The 22,603-nt window shown below is 44.1% G+C and overlaps 1 protein-coding gene and 1 long non-coding RNA gene across 3 annotated transcripts in view; one reads left to right on the plus strand and one right to left on the minus strand.

The window, feature by feature from the left end:
- The window catches only part of LIMK1 (LIM domain kinase 1), a 255,805-nt gene that overhangs the window by 114,475 nt on the left and 118,727 nt on the right, over positions 1-22,603 (minus strand). Inside the window, exon 1 of one of the 2 annotated variants that reach the window (XM_063956173.1) lies at positions 20,954-21,032. The exons of the other annotated variant lie outside the window; for it this stretch is intronic. Within the exon in view, the coding sequence (XP_063812243.1) occupies positions 20,954-20,991 (38 nt within the window). The 5' untranslated portion in view covers positions 20,992-21,032. Of the gene's footprint in view, positions 1-20,953; positions 21,033-22,603 lie in introns of those variants that run through there. 2 annotated transcript variants of the gene reach the window in all.
- Positions 1-22,603, plus strand: part of LOC135050061 (uncharacterized) — a 46,854-nt gene that overhangs the window by 4,096 nt on the left and 20,155 nt on the right. The gene's annotated exons all lie outside the window — the stretch shown is intronic.

Here is a 22,603-nt window from a genome sequence, read left to right on the forward strand (position 1 = left end):
GGTCTGGAGCTGCTCAGAAACTGCATGAACATTTTTACGAGAAGTTCTGCTAACCTTTCGCTCGCACTTCTGCTAAGCTAAGATACACTCCCAGAGGGCGGCGGCCTAGCGTGTGCACTGCTGCTAAAAGCAGCTAGCGAGCGATCAACTCGGAATGAGGGCCATTAAGTCAAAGGAATTGTCTGTAGACCTCCGAGACAGGATTGTCTCAAGGCACAAATCTGGGGAAGGGTACAGAAAAATATCTGCTGCTCTGAAGGTCTCAATGAGCACAGTGGCCTCCGTCATCCGTAAATGGAAGAAGTTCGGAACCACCAGGACTCATCCTAGAGCTGGCCGGCCGTCTAAACTGAGTGATCGGGGGAGAAGGGCCCTAGTCAGGGAGGTGACCAAGAACCAGATGGTCACTCTGTCAGAGCTACAGCATTCCTCTGTGGAGAGAGGAGAACCTTCCAGAAGGACAACCATCTCTGCAGCAATCCACCAATCAGGTCTGTATGGTAGAGTGGCCAGACGGAAGCCACTCCTTAATAAAAAGCACATGGCAGCCCACCTGGAGTTTGCCAAAATGCACCTGAAGGACTCTCAGACCATGAGAAACAAAATTCTCTGGTCTGATGAGACAAAGATTGAACTCTTTGGCATGAATGCCAGGCGTCCTTTTTGGAGGAAACCAGGCACCGCTCATCACCAGGCCAATACCATCCCTACAGTGAAGCATGGTGGTGGCAGCATCATGCTGTGGGGATGTTTTTCAGCAGCAGAAACTGGGAGATTAGTCGGGATAGAGGGAAAGATGAATGCAGCAATGTACAGAGACATCCTGGATGAAAACCTGCTCCAGAGCGCTCTTGACCTCAGACTGGGGCGACGGTTCATCTTTCAACATGACAACGACCCTAAGCACACAGCCAAGATATCAAAGGAATAGCTTCAGGACAACTCTGTGAATGTTCTTGAGTGGCCCAGCCAGAGCCCAGACTTGAATCCGACTGAACATCTCTGGAAAGATCTGAAAATGGCTGCGCATCGACTTTTCCCATCCAACCTGATGGAGCTTGAGAGGTGCTGCAAAGAGGAATGGGCAAAACTGCCCAAATATAGGCGTGTCAAGCTTGTGACATCATATTCAAAAAGACTTGAGGCTGTAATTGGTGCCAAAGATGCATCAACAAAGTATTGAGCAAAGACTGTGCATACTTATGTACATGTGATTTCTAAGTTTTTTATTTTAAATAAATTTGAAAAAAATCTAAAAATCTTTTACGTTGTCATTATGAGGTACTGTGTGTAGAAGTGTGAGGGGAAAAAAATTATTTAATCCATTCTGGAATAAGGCTGCAACATAACAAAATGTGGAAAAAGTGAAGCGCTGTGAATATTTTCCGGATGCACTGTATTTTTTTGAGCAGTAGTTACCAAACTCGGTCCTCAAGAATCCCCAACAGTTAATGTTTTCCAGGTCCACTAGCAGGTGCACAGGTGTATTCATTACTCACTGACAAATTTTAAAAGATCTACAGGTGGAGCTAATTATTTCACTTGCGATTCTGTGAGGAGACCTGGAAAACATGAACTGTTGGGGGTCCTTAAGGACCGAATTTGAGAACCACTGTCTTAGAGCATCATGATGGCAACAAATGCTGTTGTGCAAAGTTTAGCTGCTTCAGCTGGGAGGACCAGCACTGCCTGCTACATGACACCCATGCTACTTATATTAAACTGTGACGAGAATTATCAGCAGTGGGAACTTGTGTCCCAAAGATTTTGGCACTGTTTCATTTGCCAAACAATGGCAAGACTTAACATCTCAGTAATTATCAGCACTTGGGATTACTATGGTGTTACTGTGACAGGTGATGAACTGTTTAGTACCTGTCACAATAAACTGGATCTCACAATGGTTGCTGTTAATTACAATGATGTCTCTGTCTCTCTCGCTTTCTCTCTTGTAACACACTACTGATGAGCATTTGTATATAGGGGCCTAATTCAGAGCTGATCGTAGCAGCAAATTTGTTAGCAGATGGGCAAAACCATGTGTACTACGGGGGGGGGGGGGGGGGGGCAGATATAACGTGCAGAGAGTTAGATTTCTTAGAAGGATTGCCTAAAATGAGTGACACTTCTACTGTAACTCCATCTAATACGGTCACCAACAAAAGGATGGTGGATTATTTTCATGACACCGTACAAAAAGGCATGTCACAAGTCCCTCTGACAAATAAAAAGGAAAAAAAGGCCATGTGGAGGCCCTTGTACAAACTGGTTTTGCATTACTTAAGCTGCCCACCTCCCAGTGTGTAGTCAAAAATAGGATTTTAGTACCTGCCGGTAAATCCTTTTCTCTTAGTCCGTAGAGGATGCTGGGGACTCCAAAAGGACCATGGGGTATAGACGGATCCGCAGGAGCTTGGGCACACTATAAAGACTTAAAAGTGGGTGTGAACTGGGTCCTCCCTCTATGCCCCTCCCCAGACCTCAGTTAGAAAACTGTGCCCAGGAGAGATGGACATTTCGAGGAAAGAATTTATTTTTATATAAACACGGTGAGTGTCATACCAGCTCACACCACAAACATACCGCAGAACGTGGCATTCAATAGAATACCAGCCAACGGTAAGAACAATACACAGCCACATGCTGAGAGAATATGTAACACAACCTGTGTGTCAACACAACCAATAATAAGACACCGCATGCCATGGCATGAACAACGGCAGCAACAGTCTGACAGAGAAGAAACACCGCCAGAGTGTAACCAAAACCAATAACTGCAGACCCAGTACGCACTGGGATGGGCACCCAGCATCCTCTACGGACTAAGAGAAAAGGATTTACCGGTAGGTACTAAAATCCTATTTTCTCATACGTTCTAGAGGATGCTGGGGACTCCAAAAGGACCATGGGGTCTATACCAAAGCTCCAGAACGGGCGGGAGAGTGTGGACGACTCTGCAGCACCGATTGAGCAAACAAAAGGTCCCCAGCAGCCAGGGTATCAAACTTGTAGAGCATAGCAAAAGCGTTTGAACCCGACCAAGTATCTGCTCGGCAAAGTTGCACCGCCGAGACTCCTCGGGCATCCGCCCAAGAAGAGCCCATCTTCCCAGTAGAATGGGCCTCCTCCGACTTCGGTGACGGCAATCCAGCTGTAGAACTAACATGCCAAATCGCATCACAGATCCAGCGTGTAACAGACTGCATAACGCAGTCACCCAAATCACGCTGGGAACATACCGGACAAAACAGAGCCTCTGTTTCTCCAAACTGAGCCAAATTGGCGACCTAAATATTCAAATCCCTGGCTACATTGAGAGAATTTGAATCAGCTAATGCCTAAGTAACCACCTGCATCAAAATAAGCCGATTTCTGCGAAACCCAGAAACCACTCTTGGCAGAACTACTAACCGAGTTCCCAATTCCTCTCAATCCACATGAAAGATCAAACAAGGCTCTTGTGAGACAAAACCACCACTTCCGACACCCGTCTTGGGGACGTCAAAGCCAATAGCATGACCACTTTCCAAGAGAGAAATTCATTTTTTTTAAAAGAAATTTATAAGGCCATACTGCACTGAAATGGAGCCTAACTTTAGGCTTGCATCCACACCGGCTTGTAAAGTATGGATCAGAACGACCTAGCTGAAAGTCTTCTATAGGAGTCTTCCTGGATACACACCAAGACACATAGTTACGCCAACTACTGTGGTAAGGCTTTGCCGTTACTTATTTTCTAGCCTGAAGAATTGAGGAAATGACTTCACTGGGAACACTCATTTGGCTTAGGATATGGCATTCAACCGCCACGCCGTCAGACGCAGCCGCGGTAAGTCTTGATAGACGCCGTGATCTCGTTGTAACAGTTCCTCACGTAGAGGAAGAGGGCAGGAATCTTCTATGAGTAAATCATGAAAAACTGGATAGCAAACCCTCCTAGTCTAGACCGGATCCAAGAGGATCGCCTGAACCTTTGTTCATCTTACGATTATCACCTTAAAAAAAAAAAAAAAGTGAAAGCGGAGAGGCCACATAGACCGACTAAAAACACCCACGGTGTCACGAGGGTGTCCGCTGCTATAGCTTGAGTGTCCCTTGACCTGGAACAATATCCCTGAGTCCTCTCGTTGAGGCGAGACGCCAATTTGTCCAATTGCGACACTCCTCAAAGACTTGTCACGTCTGTGAAAACTTCTCGATGATGACTGAATTTCACCCGGATGGAGATCGCGTCAGCAGAGGAAATCTACTTCTCCGTCGTTTACCTCCGGAACGAAGACTGCTAATATGGCGTTTACCAGATTTTCCACCCAACGGCAAAACTTTGCATCTTCTGCCAATGCCGCTTTGCTCCTTGTTCCGCCATAGCGGCTTATTTACACCACTGGTGACAAGTCGTCTGGCAGAACCAACATGGGCAGAACACGAAGAATACGTTCGTCAAAAATAGCTCTTAATTCAAGAAAGCTTATTGCAGACAAGCTTTCCAACCTGATCTTATCCTCTGGAAATACGTCCCTTGCAAAGACTGCTCCCCAGCCTCGGAGATCTGTATGCACTGACACCAGGATCTAAACCTGGATCCCGAACCTTCATCCCTCTAGAAGGAGAGAACCGAGCAGACACCACAGGAGCGATGTCCTGGCCGTTAGGATTATATTCTGGTGCATGTGCAGGTGAGACCCGGACCACATTTCCAACTGGTCCCTTGAAAGCCACTCTGGCATTAGACCTGCTCATCAAAAAAAAACCTCTTAGGCCGCACCCAACTGTTTTAGTAACGGAACATATTGATGAAGTGTCACAGCAAAACTGATCCAACTCTGGATCCTCAGACCTCTTTCCACAGGAAAAATACCGAACCTTAACCGGTCAGTATATACTCTGAAACCCACCTCCGACATCTGTGTCGTTGGGAACAACAGCCAATCCCTGTGTCGAAGAACAGTCAGAGAGAACCAACGATTTGCACCTTTATACAGGGACAACCGGACAATGTCCTGAACCTGACGCACCTCTGTACGGCGTTGCGTACTACCACCCCTTCCAGAGTGGAACGGCAAGATCTATTAGAAAAACCAGTAACTCAGAATGTTCCCCTTTGGATTCTATAAATAACGCACAGGTCCTAGTCTATTCCTGGACCAACTGAAAATTAGTAGAGGAGAGCTCACCGGAGTGGGGACCAGCCCGATAGACTCAGCGACAATTGGTGGATGTGGTGGAAACAGAAAACGACATCCACTTCTGTGAACCTAACAAGGCTTCAGAACTCTTACCTTTTCAACTTCCACTGTCTGCACAGAAAAGGAAAAAGGAACGGCATGGAACCAGTTAAAACGCATGCATCCCACAAAAGAATGCGTCACCAACCACTGTGAAGGAGCCTAACTCACGAAGTTAGACTTACTAGTGGTATCCGCCAAGATTGACTGAACAGAGGCCTCTCCCAACAGCTGTATACCTCCCTCCAGTATCTCACGGAGACATCCTCAGCATTTTCGCGGCCACACCTTCTGGTGTCATGGGCAGCCTGCTGCAATGTTATAAAGTAGAATCAACCTAAGCAGGTTACCCACTCTGGGTAGGGTAATACTATCGGATGCCTACCCGAATATAACACACCCTCATGTGCATGCCATGCAAACAAGGTCAAAGTATAGAAATAAAATATCACTTAGCTTCCTGTGTATGATCCTTTGCGACCGGGCTCTGCGTCGACCAGGAGTTGACTGCCAGAATGTTCTCTCCGCGTCGGGAAGAGAATAATATTCGGACTCCTTGATAGGATCGAAAATCAACTCGTCACGGCCAATCTAGAGCTTAATCAAGAGAGCGACCAGCACATGATAAGAATACCATTATTTCAGCATTCATGGATATACATCATGTAATACACAATAGAACACCCATATCCTAACCATGCATATATAAACTTATATCTACATATATATACATATAGATATAACCTAAACGCAAGTGGATTGTCCAGACCTGTCAGGTCCCTAGTGACAGTAATGTGTTGTGAATGTGTATGACCATGTACTGACATGCCCCAGATGTGGATCTACCAGGAACGTTATGGTCGACAGAAACTTAGTAAATGTCGACAGCAAGAAATAGTAAGCGGGCAAAAAATAATAATAATCCTGGAACCCCGAGGGGTCTGAGGGAAGCATACATATACAATTTCAATAACACTCCCCCCACATATACCTATAAATATATATATATATATATATATATATATACACAGGTACAAGGCAATAACAGCGTGTTAATTATTTTACCCAGGAAATACCGTTGATGCCGACAGGGCATCCACAAACAACTGTGTCTCCCCTAGCATGTTTACTTTATTAAGCACACAAACACCAACCTGCTAATACTTAATTTTCTGAATCAAGTACCGCCATGGGCCGGCGAAGCCGACAGTTGTCCCCACAGCAGCTTGTGACAAAGCCCTCACACCTGTCGACATATGTCGACTAACCAATAGTGGGTAAACAAACAGGGAAACAGTGAATTTATGTAGCACAACAAGGATTATGCGTCCATTATCAAACATAATGCTATATGACACACCTATAGCATTAAAAAACACTGTGCCCCCCCTCCTTCTTACTATACAGCAAGTCTTGGCGGGGACCTGAGGAAAATGGCGCTGACTCCTCTGTGAGGGCTAAGCTCCGCCCCTTCCCGGCGCGCTTAAGCCCGCTCAAAAAAACTATATATAAATATATAAATACCTATATTTAGCTGGGGGGACCTATATACAGTGAGTAACCCCCTGTATATACCAATATATATATAAAACGCTGCCCAGGGCGCCCCCCCTGCTCCCTGCACCCTCGGAAGCCGTTGGTGTGTGGGAGCAATGGAGCGCAACGCGCACGCTGCGGTACACTGGCGGGGTGAAGCTACCCGGTATCCGGGCAACTAAATATGTTCCCCCTCCAGCGATCACTCAGTATATGCCGCCCAGGGCGCTCCCCCCCAGCGCCCCGCACCCTGCAAGAGCCAACGGTGTGCGGGAGCAGGGAGCGCAGCGCTACCGCTGCTGCTCCCTCCTTTTCGCGGTACACTGGCGGGGCGGGCACCTAAATATGTCCCCCCGCCAGTGATCTACATAGTATATGCCGCCCAGGGCGCTCCCCCCCAGCGCCCTGCACCCTGCAAGAGGCGATGGAGTGCGGGAGCAGGGAGCGCAGCGCTACCGCTGCTGCTCCCTCCATTTCGCGGCACACTGGCGGGGTGAACATACCCGGTGCCCGGGCACCTAAATATGTCCCCCCGCCAGTGCTATAAACCTCAGCAACATGCCCCCAGGGAGCTGCCCCCCAGCGCCCTGCACCCTGCCAGAGACGTTGGTGTGTGGAAGCATGGAGCGCAGCGCTACCGCTGCTGTTACCGCCGTTACTGAAGTCTTCTGCCGTCACTGAAGTCTTCTTTTCTTCCAATACTCACCCGGCTTCTTTCTTCTGGCTTCTGTGAGGGGGGTGACGGCGTGGCTCCGGGAACAAGCAGCTAGGCGCACCAAGTGATCGGACCCTCTGGAGCTAATGGTGTCCAGTAGCCGAGAAGCAGAGCCCTTAAACTAAGAAGAAGTAGGTCCTGCTTCTCTCCCCTCAGTCCCACGATGCAGGGAGCCTGTAGCCAGCAGGTCTGCCTGAAAATAAAAAACCTAACATAAAGTCTTTTAGAGAAACTCAGGAGAGCTAGTGTGTGACCCATCACTCCTGGGCCCATCACTCCTGGGCACAAAGTCTAACTCAGGTCTGGGGGAGGGGCATAGAGGGAGGAGCCAGTTCACACCCAGTTTAAGTCTTTACAGTGTGCCCAAGCTCCTGCAGATCCATCTATACCCCATGGTCCTTTTGGAGTCCCCAGCATCCTCTAGGACGTATGAGAAAAGAGTTTTCAGCACAGCCAGGAACCTTATCAGCGATCGGCGTAGGAGGCTACTTCTTCAAAATGTGAAAAAGATAATGTTCATCAAAATGTACTACAAATTCCATGAGGAAGACCTTTACTGGCAATTACAACAATGTAAACAGACTTCTGTAATGGTGGATTCCAGTGGGAATGAACTGATATTGTGTGAGGATGATAGTGGCGATGACATCTTGTCACTGCCAAGCTGTAAGCTTAGCTGCTTTAAGTCCATAGGTAGCTTGTTTTGTGGGGGCCCAAACGAACCAAGCACTTCAGCCACAAAAGTGGCAGTCCCTGTCGCTGAAGTGCTTAGCTTGTTAAACTGTAGGGGCCGGATGTAATGGCTTGCGAGACGGCCGGAGCTCCGAGACTCCAGCCAAACTCATAGGTTTTTTTAAAGCAGCAAAGGTTTACAAGGTAAAACCAACCAGCCATTACATCCGGCTCTGCATGTCCTTTCTAATATCCAACACAAGGGTGGGTTAGAAGGCCCAAGGACAATTCCATCTTGTACCACTTTTCATTTCTGCCACTGCTGTGTGGCAGCGCTTCATATATGTGCTATAAATTGCGGTGTGTTTGTGCTGCTGCTCTGTCATTCAGTAACCAGCCCACTCGCTGCAGCCTTTGGTCTAAACTAAATTAAATTAATTAATGCTATTGAGGTTAATAATACTGTAGGAACAAAAAAGGCCACATTACGTCATTTCCTTTTTTGTCATTTAAAAAAAAAAAAATACAAAATCAAAACCAGTCTTTGCGTTTAGGCAAAACTAAAACCAAAACTTCCACCACCCCATTCAGCTGGCACAACTGCAGGGAACCCGTTATTGGAGACCCAACGGCCATCTGGTAACTCACACACATCTGAAATTTACCAATGCATGTGCAGTGTGATTTTTCATTCATCTCCTATTCTGTACAAGTGGTTAAGAAAAAAAAATACAGTAAAAGACGATAATACATAGATTACTGTGTTAAGCCCGGGAGAATTGATCTTTACAAGGTGAAGTGTGTTGAAATCTTGTTGAGGGCTGAAAGGTTGATGAGCAAAATAAACCTTTTGCTATACAGTATGCATGAAGTTAAAATGTGATCTGCTAGCATGTGTGCTACTGTACATTTAGAAATCGCACTGAAATGAAAAAACAAGGGGGCAGTTGGAAAAGTCACAAGGTGATCAGCTGCTCGGCAAGAGTTGGAGCCTCAGTTGAGGGTGACCCAAAAACAAACATCTTCATTAATAATGGGGAAAAAAAAAATTTTCTTATAGCAAACCATGAAATATTTTCTTGTAACCAAATGAAGGGCTTTATTCAGGTTAGCAAACCCAAAAAGTTAGCAATTGAGCAAAACCATGCTGCATTGCAGGTGGGGTAGATGTAACATATTCAGAGAGATTTAGATTTGGGTGGCAAAACCATGCTGCATTGCAGGTGGGGCAGATGTAACATATTCAGAGACATTTAGATTTGGGTGGTGTGTGTTAAAACTGAAATCTAAATTGCAGTATAGAAATTAAGCAGCCATTATTTACCATGCACAGAAACAACATAACCCACCCAATATAAACCTCTGCACATGTTACATCTACCCCACCTGCAATGCAACATGGTGTTGCCCAATTGCTAACTTTTTGGGTTTGCTAACAAACCTGAATAACCCCCGAAATCTTGTAAAGTACAGAAGTATTTCTTTTTTAAATTGTGGTCCATTCATAATCAATGGCCCATTAATTTAAATTTCCTGTTACAGGTTGAGTATCCCTTATCCAAAATGCTTGGGACCAGAGGTATTTTGTATATCGGATTTTTCCGTATTTTGGAATAATTGCATACCATAATGAGATATCATGGTGATGGGACCTAAATCTAAGCACAGAATGCATTTATGTTTTATATACACCTTATACACACAGCCGGAAGGTAATTATAGCCAATCATTTTTGTAACTTTGTGCATTGAATAAAGTGTATCTACATTCACACAATTCATTTATGTTTCATATACACCTTATACATACAGCCTGAAGGTCATTTAATACAATATTTTTAATAACTGTGTATATTAAACAAAGTTTGTGCAAATTGAGCCATCAAAAAACAAAGGTTTCACTATCTCACTCTCATGCAAAAAAGTCCGTATTTCGGAATATTTGGATATGGGATACTCAACCTGTATTTCAATTGATTTTCTAAATGTAGCACAAAATTGCATTGAATGAATATGAAGAATACAGTACAAATGATTTCCCCAAGTGCTGGGACACTTTAAGCGGGTTCAGTATGGAATACCGACGATCAGGACGCCGGCCGTCAGTATACCGACAGCGGCATCCCGGCCACCAGTATGCTGGCAGCGGGGCGGGTGTTGTGGACACCCATAGAGGGAGAATAGACTGTGACGGCGGTATTCCGGTGGCGGCATTTCACTGCTAGTCTGTATCCCGGCATCAGCATTGTGACTGCCGGGATCACGACTTGCGGTATTGTAACCCCCTTCCCATTTAAGCTAATCATAGATAGGCAGGTACTGGGTGGATCAGGTGCGGTACTAATGTGTCCTGATTTTTTATCAGGAATGTTGGCAGATTTTGGACGTGCTTCGGTTGTCTGTAATTAATCAGGAATTCCACAAATAGGTACCACTGAATTACATATATTCTCTACATGCTAGAATTTTTGTTGAACCGAGCGCTTGTGTGTGCTAATGTATAGTGTTCTGTAAAAATACTTTGTGAAAATAAAGATATGAAAATAAAAAAATAAAATATAAAGAAAAAGAAAAGAAAAGAAAAAATTGATAAATAATAAATAAATAATAAAGTAAAATAAAATGGGAAAAAGGGGGGGGGGGGATGCGGGTAAAGTGCAATGTTTACAGCTCCTTTAAGGATAATTAGTTTGGAGCTTTAGGACACTTAATCAGAAGGGCACAGTCTCTTGGGGTATAACTATCCCTGACTTACCCTATTCTTCTGATGCAAGCGTGACTGGAGGTTCCGGTATTGGTGGCAGCAATTAGGCTGATGGGCAGGCTGGCCTTTCCTGACAGTCAGTTGAGATGTACCCCTGATGAAGTCTCGGTATAAGACGAAACGCGTTGGGTTATCTTTATTGTGATGTCATCTCCGAACCAACATTAAGGAGAAGGAGACTATTGTGAATCACCATTTTCCAGCAGCAGTCAAAGTATGCAGCCAAGAGAGGTAGCCCAGTGTATGTGCTAACAGTATCTAGCTATGCATGACTGGAATTCCATCACAAGGGTCCACGGCAGTAATGTTGTTAATGCAGGAGAAGCAGCTTTATATTCCCTTTTCTCTCTGGGAACATGAGCCCACCAAGCAGGGGGTTAAGAGTGTCACACATTCATGGTCGCTCTGGCCTCTGTCACTTTGTCTATCATCAGGCTCACGGAGCACGGAGGTCCTCCGCTGCTGGAAAATGGTGATTCACAATAGTCTCCTTCATGTTGGTTCGGAGATGACATCACAATAAAGATAACCCAACGCGTTTCGTATTATACCGAGACTTCATCAGGGGTACATCTCAACTGACTGGCAGGAAAGGCCAGCCTGCCCATCAGCCTAATTGCTGCCACCAATACCGGAACCTCCAGTCACGCTTGCATCAGAAGAATAGGGTAAGTCAGGGATAGTTATACCCCAAGAGACTGTGCCCTTCTGATTAAGTGTCCTAAAGCTCCAAACTAATTATCCTTAAAGGAGCTGTAAACATTGCACTTTACCCGCATCCCCCCCCTTTTTCCCCATTTTATTTTACTTTATTATTTATTATTTATTTATTTTTTATCAATTTTTTCTTTATTATTTTATTTTTATTTATTTATTTATTTTTTAATTTTCATATCTTTATTTTCACTAAGTATTTTTACAGAACACTATACATTAGCACACACAAGCGCTCGGTTCAACAAAAATTCTAACAATCACCAATAAACAACCTGAGCAGCTTTTCCTTCACAGCGCAGCAAACTATATCAAATTTATTCTCTACATGCGTCATATGTGTACATTTTAATTTTATGGTATAACTAATTACCAGCCTGTCAAAATGATGGAACAACATAACAGTAATGTCAGCGCCGGCGGCTGTGTGCACCCGACTGGAGCAACACTTCAACTGCTCCGTTAGGCGCCATTAAGTGGCCACCGGCGCGAAAAACACTTGAATTCCTCCATAGGTGAGGAGCAGCGTTAGCCTTTTATTATATAGGATGGTCTCTGAAGTGCAACTGGTACTGAAGGTTTTCATTGGTAAATTCCCAGCTACTCTTGATGCTAAATTTAACAAAAGGCTCATGAAAGTCTATGTGTGGAAGAAGCAGAAAGCATACTTTTCATATTTAAAAAAAATAAAACCTATAAAAAACATATTTTTAAAAATTAAAACCCTTCAACACAACCCTACCAGATTCTCCCTATGACTCTGTACTGTATGCCACTGTATGTCCGGTAACTAATGTGTGACTCATGCAACAACAGAATTTCCGCTCAGCAGATAGGAACATGTAACCCACACTATCCCATCTTTTCACAACAAGAACTAATCAGCTGCAATTTACCAGACATTGACCCTATCTATTGTCATTTATGTTTAAAGAGGACCTGTTGCCACACTGAAGGCAGACGTCAGTTCCCTAGAAACCAGTGACATCACTGAGGTATGTCTCAGTGTTATTACAGGTTCCCTCCTACAGTATATATGATGTGAATGTCTTTCATGTGATGTTTGACTTGTACCTTATAATAATACTAGATTTCCTCATGCCTGCTACCTTCCTACTTCCCTAACCCAAATTACGACTTCTTATTTTTTTCTAGAACCCTTTGGTATGTGAAACTTTTAAAAAATGAACGGGAGAAACAAAAAAAGTGCTCTGACGTTACTTGGCATGATTTAGGTCCACACGTGAGAAAGTGAAAGGTACAACATATAAACCCACTCACATTAAACCATTCTGAGCATGCTATAGGTTTGGCCACCAACCATCAATGGTTACAAGCCATCGATGGTTAACCACCAAAGTCGGATGGTTTTGCCATCGATGGCTGAGAACCAATGGTTCTCAACCATCAATGGCACAGAGCCCCCCAATGTTTTTTTCTTTTTTAACTTAGTGCCACTACACTGAGCCTAGCTCTGCCCCTAATGCTCCCACCAATCCTCACTCCCAGGCTCTATTTGGCCCAGCTAGTAATAGAGAAGGGATGACAATTAGTAGGTGAAACCATTGATGGTTACCCTGTGAATGGTTTTATATCAATGGTTCTCAAACCTAAATATAATTGGTTTTCGGTACTCAGGACCCCACACAGTTCACGTTTTCCAGATCACCTAGCAGGTGCACAGGTGTACTCATTACTCACTGACCTATTTTAAAAAAATCCACAGGTGGAGCTAATTATTTCACTTGTGATTCTGTGAGGAGACCTGGAAAATGTGAACTGTTTGGGGTCCTGAGGGCCGAGTTTGAGAACCTGTATTTTACGGAGATTAACCACCGATGGCCATCCCTAGTATACTAACCCCGTCTAAATTGTAACCTTCATCCAACAGTGATACATTTTACATTTCATCCAGAGTTCCAGCAACACAACGAGTTTAGTATGAAATTCCTACAATCAAAATCCCGACGGTCAAAATCCCGACAACAATTGACCGTCAGTCAAAATTCCGATAAGGTCAAAATATCGACAAAGTCAAAATGCCAACATTTAAAATACCGACAAGGTCAAAATACCACCATTTAAAATGTCGACAGGTCAAAAAGTTGACACAAATTTTTCACATTTTTGTATGTATGTCAACATAGGTTGACATGGACACCGTATAAGTGTACCGCGTCCCCTCGCATGGCGAGCGCGCGGGCACTATTATATCTCCCCTCTAGGTCCACTGGAATGGTAAAGTATGAACAAGTCGGTTTCAATTAAAAAATCACGAAAAACTCATGTCGACTTTTTGACCTGTCGCCATTTTAAATGTCGCCATTTTTACCTTGTCGGTATTTTTACCATGTTGGGATTTTGACATTGTCGGTATTTTGACCATCGATCAATGGTTGTCTGTATTTTGACCGTCGAGATTTTGATTGTAGGTAAAATGACCGCATCCCTGCCCAACTACGGGGCACGAATGCCCATTGAATGACTTCATGAACACAAAAATCATTTAGCTTAGTTCTGTGAAATCAGAGCACTATATATCAACCCATCAGCCAGAATAGCAATAAATGTTACTGACTTATAATTCATCTAGAGCAGGCATGTCCAAACTGTGGCCCTCCAGCTGCTGAGAAACTACACATCCCAGCATGCCCTGATACAGCTTTAGCATTCTCTGACAGCAAAACTGTGTCAGGGCATGCTGGGATATGTAGTTTCACAACAGCTGGAGGGCCGCAGTTTGGACATGCCTGATCTAATAATAAATAATAATAATAATAATTTTATTTATATAGCGCTCTTTCTCCAATAGGACTCAAGGCGCTTAACAGATACATAGCATAAGATAATACAGAAAATAATGAAGTACATTTTCATAAAATACAGAAGCATGAAGATACTACAAGGGACATTATGGAAATGCTTGAGTAAACAGGAAAGTCTTGAGTCTACTTTTGAAGGATTCTATAGTTGGGGCCTCTCGCACTGTGCAGGGAAGTGAGTTCCATAGAGTTGGAGCCGCATGACTAAAAGCTCGACCCCCAGATAAATTACGGGAGATTCTAGGTACTGCTAAAAGTCCTTCATCTACAGATCGCAGTAATCGAGTGGGGCAGTATGGGGTCAGAAGCTGCATCAGGTACCTTGGGTCCTGGTCATGTAATGCTTTGAAACTCAGTAAGCCAATCTTGAACATGATTCGCCATCTTACAGGCAGCCAGTGAAGGGAGTAGAGGATGGGTGTTATGTGGCTAGAACGGGGCTGTGGTTAACAGCCTGGCAGCTGTGTTTTGCACCAGCTGTAAGCGTTGCAATTCTTTTGCTGGGAGACCAAGGTAGAGGGCATTACAGTAGTCTAATCGAGATTATACAAATGCATGTATGACTTTTGGCAGATCATCTGAGGGAATTAAGTGCTTGATTCTGGCTATGTTCCTCAGGTGAAAGAATGAGGATTTGATTGTGGCTGATATCTGATGTTTAAGTGTCAAGCCACCATCCAGGACAACGCCAAGATTCCGCACACGATCAGTAGTCTGTAATTCTGAATCCCAGAGTGTAAATCCAGTTGGTTGGGTATGCTGCAGTCTTGTCCTTTGATGTTGCGGTCGTATCATAAGGACCTCTGTTTTATCCAGGTTCAGTCGCAGCCAACTGGCGCTCATCCACTCCTGTAGCTCAGCTAGACAGCCATTTAGGGTTGCTATTGGGTTATCAGTGCCTGGAGCAAAGGACAAGTACAGTTGTGTATCATCTGCACAGCAGTGGTAGACCAGGCCATGGCGCCTGATTATTTTGCCCAATGGGAGCATGTATACTGCAAAAAACATGGGGGATAGTATAGAACCTTGTGGGACACCACACGGCAATGGTACTGGTGGTGATGAGTATAATCCAGACGATACTCTCTGTGACCTGCCTGTGAGAAATTATTTGAACCAGCTTAGGACTGTGCCATCCAGACCACAGAAATGTATCAGTCGCTCAATTAGAAGCCCATGGTCCACGGTATCAAATGCTGCCGAGAGATCCAGAAGGATTAATTTTGAACAGTCACCTCTGTCTCTTGCCATCAGGAGATCATTTAACACACACACCAGGGCTGTTTCAGTGCTATGTCTTCTCCTGAATCCTGATTGGAATGGATCATAAATATCATGGGTTGTCAGGCGGGTTTCCAGTTGATTTGCAACCATTTTCTCAATAACCTTTCCAAGGAAAGGAAGGTTTGATACCGGTCTGTAGTTGGTCATGCAGTCGGGATCTAAATTAGGTTTTTTAAGCGGTCTAACAATTGCTTCCTTTAGGGGTCTAGGAAAAATGTCTGTCTGCAAAGAGCATTGAACAGTTTTTGCAAAGACAGGACCAATTATATCCATACAACCTATTAGAAGCTTAGTTGAGGCCGGGTCCAGATCACAGGTGGTGGAACACAAAATCCGAGCAATTTCAGAGTAAAGGTGGAAAGAGGCTGGGATATCCACTGCTCCCACTTATATAATGATAACTAAACTCCTGACAGCGCTCATTAGACTAAATAAAGACATGAAGTAGAAGATTCAGTCCTAAGCGGTCGCTGCATTATGTCTGCAGGAACAGTCGGGGCAAGATTCCTAGTGGTCAGTAAAGTCCCTCATTTCTCCTCGCACCCAATAGAAGTGGGCAGGAATAATAGCAACGAAGGCTAGAGTATTCTACCGTCATGTGCAGCCGAACATCATGGCAGCACATCTTGGAGCGTTTAATCACCCCTATGGGAGTTTTCATATGAAACAAATTATACAAACAACAACAATATCCTAAATCAACAAAGAAAGAATGAAAGGCACTAGCCCACAAAAATGTAATTGGGTATAAAAATAGATTACCGTATATACTCGAGTATGAGCCGACTTTTTCAGCACCTTTTTTTGTGCTGAAAAAGCCACTTCGGCTTATACTCGAGTGAGTATTTAGGAGGGACACGGAGGGCACAACGCGCGACTCTCCTGTGTCCCTCCTGCGTCTCCGGGCAGCGGCGTGTGTGTGTTAAAGGAAGTGCACGAACCAGCACTACCTTTAACACACACACACACGTCGCTGCCGCCGGAGACGCAGGAGGGACACAGGAGAGCCGCGCGCTGTGCCCTCCGTGTCCCTCCTTCAGAAGACAGCGCGGGAGCGACGAGGGTAAGTAACTAACTGGCACTGTGGGGCATATATGGCACGTCTGGCACTGTGGGGCTTATCTGGCACCGTGGGGCATATCTGGCACTGTGGGGCATATCTGGCACATCTGGCACTGTGGGGCATATCTGGCACTGTGGGGCATATCTGGCAGCATGAGGGCATATCTGGCACATCTGGCACTGTGGAGCATATCTGGCAGCAAGAGGGCATATCTGGCACTGTGGGGGCATATCTGGCAGTATGAGGGCATATCTGGCACTATGAGGGCTGTGTACGGCTAGAGCTGCATTTACCACCCTAGGCTTATACTCGAGTCAATAAGTTTTCCCAGGTTTTTGTGGTAAAATTAGGTGCCTCGGCTTATATTCGGGTCGACTTATACTGGAGTATATACGGTATATTCTATCTTACTGCAAGTAACCACAATTCCCTATACATAAAGAGCTAGGGCTTGATTCTGACTGGCAAGTAGACACTACTGCATCTTTTGCAGCAGCCTCATCTGCGCTATGGCACAGCGGCCTCCTATGCTAATGCCACAACCCATTTCTTTAAAACTGAGACACCCACTTGCAGCGCTTTACGCCAGTGGAAATCCGTGACGCACCATCAAAACTCGTTTCTTTATCTGGACATGGACTCCTGTGTGTCTCTGGATGCAGCTGTTGTCAGTGACATGCCTGCAACAAGCCCGCGTCTACCTAACCACTCCCATTACCTTCCAGGTACAATCAATAAAATGAACATCTCCTGTTCACTTGGTTTTCATGTTAGAGAACAAACTTTGTCTAAATGAAAACTGCTAGTGTAGTGTAACCTTGCTGTTGTCCCTTCTGGGCTCATTAGGACTAAACAGGGGCACTAGTGAATGCAAGGATCCTATTATTTTCAAATCTGACCTACATACCAAACACAATTCTGATGGTCCACATTTTCAGGCCATGGTCTCTTTGACCACCTATGCTATTACTCCCTTTGATCAGCGGTATCATATCTATCCTCAATAAACGGGGTGCTCACCATGTATTGTGGAACTACACATCCCAGCATTCCCTGCCACAGTCTTACTATTCCCTAATAGAAAAAATGTGGCAGGACATATGTTGGGCATCCTTGCTCTAGAACAGTGGTTCTCAAACTCAGTCCTCAGGACCCCACACGGTTCACGTTTTCCATGTCACCCGGCAGCTGCACTGTGTATCACCAACTGTCACTTTTTAAAAATCTACAGGTGACCTGCAAAACATGAACCGTGTGGGGTCCTGAGGACCGAGTTTGAGAACCTGTGCTCTAGAACATATTACTCACCACTAAATGAGATTCAAGGAAATACAAGGCTAACCAGGAGAGAGAGAGTAATATCCTCCTACCCGATGACGAAGCTTAATTAAAAACAACAGAGTTGCAGATCTGATGTAGATTTATAGCTGGGTACACACTAGACCAGGCATTCCCAACCGTGGTCCTCAAGGCACACCAACAGTGCAGGTTTTAGTGATATCCAGGCTTCAGCACAGATGGTTAAATCAAAATAACTGAGGTACTAATTAAGTAACCTGTGTTCAAGCCTGGATATCACTAAAACCAGGACTGTTAGTGTGACTTGAGAACTGAGGTTGGGAAACATTGCACTAGACGATATGTCGCCTCATCCCGCGGATTGGAGCAACGTATCGGGTACATCGTCCAATGTGTACCCATGATATGCGCGCTCCCGCACCTCACTAGCAACTTCTGCCGTCGGCCATACAGCGGGGCTGGCGAGGGATGTCGCTAGCAATTACATGTCACGTGGCCTCCTCCCTGTCAGATCTGGCATCGGCAAGTGTGTATGCCCTTGCCGCAAGATGGGTCCCGTCGCCGGTCGGATCAGCACACACGTCATCCAGTGTGTATCTATCTTATCAAACATTCCAATGAGGACAACTGAAGGAATTGCCCATAGCAACCGATCAGATTCTAGCTATTATGTAGTACATTTTCCATAAAATGTTACCTTGAAACTGATTGATTGCTCCGCCCAGAGTTTTATAGAGTCAATAACACTGATATACTATTGTAATGGCTTGTGATGGCACAATGACCTGCGAGCTACAGCCCAATAGACCCATATATTTTTTCCTTTTGAACACTATGGGCACTTCCTGTTATAAACATATTAACTATTGTAGCATATGAAGAGTTAATCAGGAGTAAGATTATTTGTTGTCATGTTGTACGTGCATTATTCCCATTATATGGCCTTCTACACTATAAAAATATGGTTCCTTATTTACTGCACCTTTATCTGTTTATATTTCCCTTTTAGTAAATCATTAACATTATATTTAAATAACGTAGCTACTGTGCAAATGGGATGAAATAACTTATGGACACTACAATTCTGTGACACATAGTAAGTGTGTAATGATTTATGATTTCGGTATGTACATTACACTTTATGTTCACGATCTTTAGCCTAAATAGTTTTCTTAGTATTTGATAAAGTTGTAATTCTTGTAAATGGATTTTATATTCATTCAAATAGTTTGCTCCCCCCCCTGTTATAGTATACTGTACCTGTGGCCTAATAACACTGGAGACAGCCATTATGTGGTCTGAAACAGAATTCCACATATTGATTTACTAGGAATTACTGACATCACTGATGCATTAGGCAATTTACCTCAGTCATGTCACTGGCTGCTACTGAAATATTCCTCTGAAAATTAACCAAAATAATGATCTCCTACGGTAGCAGACAAGACCTTTTTTACGTTGCCTTCTTCAGGTCTTTCAGCTTTCTTATTTATTATACATCCTGTGTATTATAATTACGGAACAAGCGTAGAACACTGATTATTTTAAAAGTAAGAACTGTGACATTCTGTAATTGTAAGAAGTTTGCAAGGGAGATAAAATTCTTACTTCCTTTTAGCACCAAATACAGTAAAACAGTGATATGACCCCATACCTACTATCCTGTTTGTGTAAGTTCATCATGAATTTCAAATGTGGGAAAGAAGTGCTGTGAATACAGGGATAAAAGGGGACTGTGCTGATAAAACAGGGACCTCTGAGATTCTTAAAAGAGAGTTACATGGATGCTCACTAGCTTCTACTGTATATATATTTTATATGGTACACAGATATATATTTAATACATATACGTATATATACGGACATGTGGTCAGGATGCCGTCGCTTGAAATCCTGGTGCCGGAATCCTGACACTCGGACAAAATGCCACCGCCGGAACTCCGACATCACTTGAAATGGTGACGGTGGAATCCCGACCACCGCCATCCCGAACGTAAGTATGCCGCGTGGTGGGTGGTTTAGGTTTAGGCTGCGGGGAAGGGTTAGGGTTAAGCTGCGGAGAAGGGAGGGTTATGTTGCGGGCCGGGGGGTTAGGCATCCCCAAGGAGTGTTATGGTTGGGCTGCAGGGAGGGGATGGTTAGGGTTAGGCTGCGGGGAAGGGTTAGGCTGCCTGGAGAGGGTTAGGGTTAGGCTGCGGAAAGGGAGGATTAGGCTTGTAGGGTCTTCTGAATGCTGGCATCCCAACAGCTGGTATCCCGTATCACACCTATATATATGCACACATCACATTTAAGCAGATACATCGAACTATATAATGAAGGTCTGCAGGAAATAATATGCAGACCTCATTCACTTCCTCATGTTATGAAAGCAACTCTACATTAGAAAAAAGTACAAAAAAATTACAGGGAAACTTCATTTTCAAACATTAATCGTACTTTTTTTTGTAATAAAGATTAGAATGAAATTCGTGTTTCTCTAAAACAATGTTGGATGTGTCAGTCTTGCAAAGCAAGTAGACAGAAAACCGATTTAATATTATCCAATGTGATCTATATAGAGAACACCTGAGAAAAGATGGCGCATTTTAAGGCAGCGTGGCTTACTTATGTATCTAATATTACGGATACAACAAATAATATATATATATATATATATATATATATATATATATATAACAGTACATATTGTCTGTGGCTCATTTTTGGAATTTCTATGTAAGAAGTAGCACAAAGGTAGGACAAAGACATAAAGCAGAAGCGTCACAAGCTCAGTATCTGGGCAATGAAATTAGGACTACATGTATAAATCTGCAGAGGTGCTTTCCTTTCCATAGAACAGTGATGCTGAGAAACTTACTGTCTCACTGCAGCCTGAGGCTTGTGCTCCATTCCCATGCAGCTGGTTCTCACAGTGGTCAGCCCTGTACGCCTGTTCCCTGTTTTGTTTCTCCAGCCCCCCCCCCCCCCCCCCCCCCCCCCTGTGAGTAATATAGAGGAACAGGAAGTTCTGAACAACACACAGATGTTTTACCAGCAGCGCAGACGACACCCCCCTCACAAAATCAGCAGAGTATCTGACTTCCGCAGCTGTAAGTACAATGCCCAGATGACTGGCTCTGGCTTGTAGAATGATGACTACAGCTAGTATTCGTTTTCATGGTGTTTTTATTCTAGGGAATATCCACCTTTCTAGAAATTACACTTTTGTTCCTAAACAAATACCCATTTTATCAGGGCTTTGTCATAGACAGGTGGCACTTATGAGCCTTGCTTGATCAGTCTCTGTCTGTAAGTACAGGTTACGCACACCTGAAACATCACTCACTTTTAAAGGATTCCACATTAGAATGTATGGCAAAATGGGGGCAGTTCAATTAGTGATGGGGTTGCGAATTCCCTACGGCACAGGTGGAATGGCTGCACTTCCCGATCACAAACATCACCAGCTTTCCCTCTAACTCCACAGGAAAGTTGGCAATGTTGGGGTACTGTATTCTACCGCAATGAGTGCAGATGGATATCACACACCATATATCAGAGAATTGAATACGGGAGAATTAGTGAAGACAAAACACAACATCAGCCTAGTACAGATCTGCTTCAATCAAAATGGCCGGATATTGCGATTAATGATGGTCATTATCGCGGTATCCAATTAGAGGTTGCTTTGATATGCTGAAATTGAATCCGCGATCCCACAAAAACACATGGGAGTCCCAAATCCCACGTGTTATTGCAGCTCCTGCGGCCGCTTATTGGGGATTATACTTCGGGTGCTGGTATCGGTGGAAAGCATGCCGGCATCGGAGTTAATAAGATAGCCCCTGACAATCCTATTAGCAGCGGTAAAGTACCGCTGTTAATAGGATACTGCCCTAAGCATGTATATATTATGAATGCCATGTTCAGTCATTTGATGGGGGTTCGTAAGAGTGCACCCACATATTTTTAAAAGCTGACTCATGAATACAGTTATCCTGGGTTTTTTTTACTTATCACACAAATGACAGCATTTGTTAAATTAGTGATAAATATTAGAGAGAGAGAGAGAGAGAGAGAGAAGATAGATAGATAGATAGATAGATAGATAGATAGATAGATAGATAGCTCTCCCGCTACAATGCTATGTCAAGGTACTGTAGGTACAATCATTTACATCATGGTTTTGCCTTGCAAATATTTGCCCCTTTAAAAAAATGTCTGAGTTCTGCCAAGAACCCACACCTCTGGCCAACTCGGACTTCATTACATCCGGCTCTATGTGGTTTTCTAGGTTTCAGACATCCCCAGTGATTTACTACACAAGGTTAGTGAGAGTTATCGGGGGGTATGTAATTTGCTCCAGTAAGCTTGGAGCTGTTGATTTCACCCCCTGTCTATTCTTTTACGGACCGTTTTCACCTGTTTTGAAGGCATTTTCGCCAATACCTTTTCACCTTTTTTTTTTAGTGAAAAGGCAGTGGCAAATCGGCGAACACGGCCCGTGTTTTTGCCAGCGCAGGTGAGA

Source organism: Pseudophryne corroboree, chromosome 2 (assembly GCF_028390025.1).
Source record: "Pseudophryne corroboree isolate aPseCor3 chromosome 2, aPseCor3.hap2, whole genome shotgun sequence".
NCBI classification, from domain to species: Eukaryota; Metazoa; Chordata; class Amphibia; order Anura; family Myobatrachidae; genus Pseudophryne; species Pseudophryne corroboree.